Source organism: Trametes versicolor (genome assembly GCF_000271585.1).
Source record: "Trametes versicolor FP-101664 SS1 unplaced genomic scaffold TRAVEscaffold_19, whole genome shotgun sequence".
Lineage (NCBI taxonomy): Eukaryota > Fungi > Basidiomycota > Agaricomycetes > Polyporales > Polyporaceae > Trametes > Trametes versicolor.
The window spans coordinates 1-5,610 of record NW_007360339.1 but is presented as its reverse complement, the minus strand read 5'-3'; the positions used below and the strand labels follow the sequence as shown (position 1 = coordinate 5,610).

General features: G+C 54.8%; 3 protein-coding genes across 3 annotated transcripts; 1 reads left to right on the top strand and 2 right to left on the bottom strand.

The window, feature by feature from the left end:
- Window positions 1-1,232: 1,232 nt before the first annotated feature.
- TRAVEDRAFT_86318 (uncharacterized protein) lies at window positions 1,233-2,236 on the bottom strand (the record flags this gene model as incomplete). Its single annotated transcript, XM_008047430.1, has 4 exons — window positions 1,233-1,393; window positions 1,459-1,638; window positions 1,765-1,971; window positions 2,023-2,236. Coding segments are annotated over 4 exons (762 nt in total), but the record flags the coding sequence as incomplete, so codon positions are not given.
- Window positions 2,237-2,531: 295 nt separating this feature from the next.
- On the bottom strand, window positions 2,532-3,464 carry TRAVEDRAFT_54505 (uncharacterized protein; the record flags this gene model as incomplete). The annotated part of the gene is made up of 3 exons (XM_008047429.1): window positions 2,532-2,811; window positions 2,870-2,975; window positions 3,062-3,464. The coding sequence occupies 3 exons, from the start codon at window positions 3,462-3,464 to the stop codon at window positions 2,532-2,534; spliced, it is 789 nt and encodes a 262-aa protein (XP_008045620.1).
- Window positions 3,465-4,556: 1,092 nt separating this feature from the next.
- TRAVEDRAFT_54504 (uncharacterized protein) lies at window positions 4,557-5,490 on the top strand (the record flags this gene model as incomplete). The annotated part of the gene is made up of 3 exons (XM_008047428.1): window positions 4,557-4,730; window positions 4,786-5,085; window positions 5,140-5,490. The coding sequence occupies 3 exons, from the start codon at window positions 4,557-4,559 to the stop codon at window positions 5,488-5,490; spliced, it is 825 nt and encodes a 274-aa protein (XP_008045619.1).
- Between the last annotated feature and the right edge of the window lie 120 nt (window positions 5,491-5,610).

Below are 5,610 nucleotides of genomic sequence, written 5' to 3'. Positions count from 1 at the left end.
CCCCCTGTCATGCTTGTGCTGACCTACAGTCAGTTCCGGACGCAGGCTCTCAAAATGGTGTTCAACACACTGTTCGCAGACAGCCCTACCTTTCTGCACCACCTCATGTCCTCTGAACCGCCCATCATCAATGCCTCTGTGGTGTCGGCAGTGTCACGTATCCTGATCGACTGTCTGAAGAAAACTTGGCGGAGCTGCCCTTACTACACGTTCAGCATCACATACTGGTGCCGCGAGACTGCTCCAATGCTCTTTGAACGTGGTTTGCTTTACCCCTCCCTCATCAGGTGCGTGCCATTTTCCACCATGCAGCTGTTTCTCATCATATTGTTCTCACCTCTAGCAATGCCATTGGTATATTGCTGATGATAGGATGCATGGGAGAGGTTTGGTATGACAATAGTGCCTGCTGGTGGTACAGGGGCGAAGAGGTGCCCGAGACCATGGAGAGGTTTGAGCATGCAGCGTAGATTTATTTTGTCGCCTGCTACCTAATGCAGTGCCCTCGTTGATTTTTTATCTGTGCCATCCCAATTAAGGCTGGGCACGGGTCGACCCACAGCTCACCCGGATCCGAACCCGTAGGTTTTGGACGGATCATAGTGCCCGATCTGGATCCGGCGCTATCCGCGCGCTCGGATATCCGCAACCCGCGCGATCCGCACCTGAAGTTTACGGATTCGCGGTTCAGTGATCCCGTGACCCGCACGATCTGCACCCGAAGTTCACGGATGCACGGTTCGGTGATCCAAAAATCGAGTTTTACTTCGACTGCCTTTTAAAGTAGTGCGTTATGTAGCGCTGCTCAGCCGATTTCAGACACACAAAAAACGAGTCTAAACGACGAAGAAATGCACGAGATACAAGGTCTACAAGTGACGACCCAAGATGAGTGAGAATGGTGATGATGTCATAGTTGCCTGCCAAATACAGTGCTTCAACAACCAAGTACTTATCACAAAACACCGTAGAACTCTTATAATGTGTGCCTATTTGTCGCTGCTAGCGCGGAGACATACAGTGCCAAAGCACATGATACCCACAACAAGTCTAGAACGGAACACATATAGATTGCCTTGATACATTGTACAGTCGCTAAGGACAGAGTCTAGAGATACGCAGTGGCGCGGCCACCGCAACTGATCAAGTTTGATCACGTTACCAGCCTCCGCGGTGCGAGCCTCCGTGTCGTTGGCAGCCTCCTTGCGAGCTGCCACTGCGGGACCGGCCTTTATTATGTTCGCGAGGTCGTCCTCGCGCAGGATGGCAGGGATGCCAGCCCACGAGCCGGCCACAGTCCCCACACAAACGGAGTCTTTGCCGAGGGAGTGCCGAAGGCGAGACACGGTGAGGCGCCCATGCGAGAACGTGCGCTCAGTGTCAGTGGAAGTAGCTATGGAAGGGGTTATTAGCATCAGCTGTGGCTTGCGAGCGTAGAGTTGCACGACCGCGGCATACCTAGGATGGACAAGAAGTCCAGGGCCATCCTGGCCAGTGCACAGTCGGCCGACTTCGGGTCTTCCGCACTCTTCAAGACCAGATCCCAGTAGATCAAGGGATCAGAGACAGGTAGGCGGTGAGGGTGTCCTTGTTCTTGTTGGCGTTTACAGAGATCGATGCAAACATGGCCTTGGACGCCTGAAAGGAATGAGGAATGTGCCTGTCCAAGAGTACATGATAGACATACCGCATTCACCGAGGCCTGCGCACTGCGCCGTGCAGAGTTTGCGACCACCTTGCCTTTCTGCTTGCCACTTGCAGCACCTATGGGAGTCTTTGCGGTGTTCTTGGCCTTTGTCGAGAACACTCCGGAGCTGGAGCACGCAGAGACAAACGTGGGGACAACGGGAATGTCGGCTGGCTTGTAGTATGTCTCCCACTCCTCCTTGATGATGTCCTTGGCTTCATCGATCCACTCTTCAGTCCACTTGTGCAAGCGGAAGTACTGAGTCTTGTAAGCGGGATGCAGGACTGCGAAGATGTTAGCAAAGTACCAGTATATACTATAGGGACAATGCTTACTCATCACGATGCGATAGACAATCAACTCATCCGTCTTCTCGTAGTACTTGTTGAGGACGACGTGCCCGCGCTCCGCAGCTGCACGAACGGTCGCCACGAGTGTGTCGTCATCCGCAAAGTCGTCGAGGTGCTCGGTAAGGATATCGATATATGGGATGAGCTCGTGTACCAGCGCGCGGCTGCTGGTCGAGATCTGCTTCGTTGCGAACAGGAACGGGGCCTGCGAGCAGTGCAGCAGATCAGTTATGAATCCTCAGTAGAAGCAGTACTCACACCGAGGAGCCTGTGAAGCTCGTAGAGCAGCTCCCACTCCTCGTTGTCGAGCATGAATCAATGGAGGCGGACGCCGTCGCGACGGTTGAACTGTGTCTTGTCACAGAGCTCAGTGAGAACATCGCACATTTCCAACGTGCAGGCCAAGACTTCCGTCACTGTGTTCCTGGTGTATTTTCCCTTCCCAGTGCCAATGGACCGTGATCCCGAGGAATGAGAGCACATTTGGTGGGGGTTCAGCCATTGACACACGAGGGGATCTTGACCTTGGCATAGAGCATGCGGAAGATGTTCTGCAACTCCGGATCCTTGACGATTGCATAGGGACGGTGATGGCGAGCACACCACAGCGCAAGAAAGAGGCGCATACGTGGAGGGGTGTAGGTGATGCCGTGAGCGAATGCCGAGATCTTTTCGCCTTCGGGAGTGTCGTCGGGCTCGCAGGAGTCGACATGGCGCTTGAGGTTACCAGTCGAGTACTCGTAATCGGCACGATCGACATGCTTGGATGGGCACCTGATGAAGTGATAAGTACCAGGGAACTATTGTAAGTGTAGGATTGTGCAGGACTTACCTCTTGCAAACGAATCGGTAGATATAGGACCCCTTGGGTCCCGCAATGAGCTCCAGAACCTTGAAGTGTCCGTAGACCTTCGATCTCCAGCCCTTGGAGATGATTTCTGCAACAAACGACACCGATCAGCCGCTTGAAATGTGCACAAGATATCAAACCACTTGCGGAGTATCTCCTCAGGTGTCTGGCCACGATACTTCTCCTGGAAGCGCACACGCTTCTCGTCCGCAGTGAGAAGACGGAGACAGCGGCTCGCATTACGGGTGACGGTGGCCAAGGCCTCGATGCCGCCATCGGTGGCAGCCTCAGCTCCGCTCTTCTCAGCAGAGCCGTCCGCCGCGCTGTTCTTGCTGTCATCGGAAGGATCGCCCTCGGGAGAGGACACGTCGCCAGCTTGCGAGTCGTCGTCAGAGCCGTCGTCCTTGAGTTTCTTCTTGGGCGGGCTCGCAACGTCGGAGGGTTGTCCGCGAGCCTTGGCTGGTTGCAGTGGAGTTGCGTCCAATCCACCCTCGCCAGCTGACCCGCTAAGAACAACACGGGTGGCCTCCGAGGACACGGTGTCGCGACGGTGTTTGTTGCCAGCTTCAAAAGACATGAGACTGCAGGGGGAATGCCGTGTTGAGCAAAACGGGAGAGGGTACGAGCGGTGAAACTCTGGGGACTTACCCAGGATGAGGACCAGCTTATATCCTCCCGTAGGTCTCACCGTAGAGTTACCATCGGCCACCAAGACCCAATGAACCGATGGCCGACTGACTGCCTACACGCGGTACAGGCATGGCAGGCGCACATCGGAGTCGCAGGTCACTGCAGTGAACGGCGCATGCTCCTGGAAGGCTGGTCAGTGGTCGCGCAACTTCAGAAAATATGATGTTAATGTCTTACCCTCCCACATGTTCCCTTATCATGCTGGTTGCATTTGTGTCAGCTGCAGAGCGAGGTAGGTGTACCTGGGCGCAGACAGTCAACGCCAAGAAACTTGGGATACTGTACAGCACGTACCGGTTGAAATATGGCAGAACAAGGCCAAGGAAGGCGTCGCATGGAGGACAATATCCAGGAGGAGTTCAGGGGCAGGAGAGCGACGTGGCAAGAGGAAGAGTGAGCCTGAGAAGACGCACATCGAGCAGGGCACCCACAGCGCCTAGGTTGGCAGTTGTCCCCACGCAGAAGCAACCATATGGAGCGCGCATGACGCACAGACCAGCGCATGCGCGTCCGCTCAACACCTCCATGACTCTCTTGACCACCGAGCTCATTTGATAGCTCTTCACTCTCTGTTTTCGCCGCCGACGCTACTACTCCCTCGCAGCTCCTCATCAGATTGTAATCTCACTGTCTAAGCGCCCTAACCGCGTGGATCACACACTCCTTCCCTCATGAGCTCCAAGTGCCTCCCGTGGTACAAAACGACAATCCACGAGTCAAGGTACAACACGGCACAACATAAAAACGGGGTATGTCTTGATTTTGAATCACATGCAACGCCGCCCTCAAGGCATGACAGTCCGAATGTCGGACAGCCAATAATGGCCGACAGCGCCGCGCACGGCGCACGACATCCTACTCAGAGCGGGCCTCAGCAGGGATCTGCCTTAACGCAAAAAACTACATAAGCTGGTGCAGCGGAGTCGTTGACTTTGTGTCAAACTCGCCCTCTCAGATGTTTCGCAACCGGCCACCACGCATGTCCACTCACACCACTGCACCCCCACCCATGTACGACGCGGAGGGCGACAGCGCTAACATCTATCTGTGCATTGACTCTACATCGGCCAGCACGATGCCCGACGAGCACGACAACCCGGAACCTATTCCGTTCGTTGTGATGCTCATCTATGGGCCAACTAACGCTCTCACGGTGAGCCGTGGATAACACCTCATATGCCCTCCTTTACTAATCAAACCATTTATAGCTCCTGTTCCCCACCGATGAGTGTACCAAAGTCACTCAGGCTCAGATCGAGGTGTGGCTGCACTTCGCGCACGGTCCATTCTGGACACAGTGTGGGGCCTCAGACGAGCAGCTGGAGAGTCTGGTCGCGATCATCCTCGTGTACCGCGTGTTTGCGCTCGGGCATCCGGGCGTGGATCGCGACGACTTCTATCTCTTTGCCGCACGCCTTGTACTCGCCGCCCACGAGCTACACCCTCTCGAACGTGCGGATGACAAGCTCGCTAAGCTCGTAGACTGGCTCAACGTGAACCTGCCGGCTGTGAGTACAATTTACACTGATTTTCTCGGACTTGTACTAAATGGGCACCTTCAGAGCATCTTCGACGCTGATGCTCACAACATATCCGGCGCTCACACTTCGCCTGGCAGCGCTCCAGGTCCCTCCAACGCTGACAGTGCATCGGCGAGCTCAGCCACCGGTCCCGACTCCGGCAACAACGCGCGTGGGGGTGATGCACCGCGCTCTCTCACGGCTGCCATTAGGGCATTGCATCTGGCTGATGAGTTACAGTTTGTGCGTTCCTTTGACGATGACACATCCTCGGACGACGGCAAAGGCGCCATGGGTGGGTTCGGTAAAGGTTCGGATAGTAAGTTGTACAGTACCAATAACGGCTCCATCCCCAGTCTTGTGTCCGTAGGCTCCAGATCTGACTGCCCCTAAGTACATGTACCATAGATGCCCTTAGATACGGTAGCTATAGCGGTATACAACAGTGTCATAGGCCATGTCATTGAACAACATTTTGTGTCTCTTTTATTGAATGACCTGTTTTGGATCGCA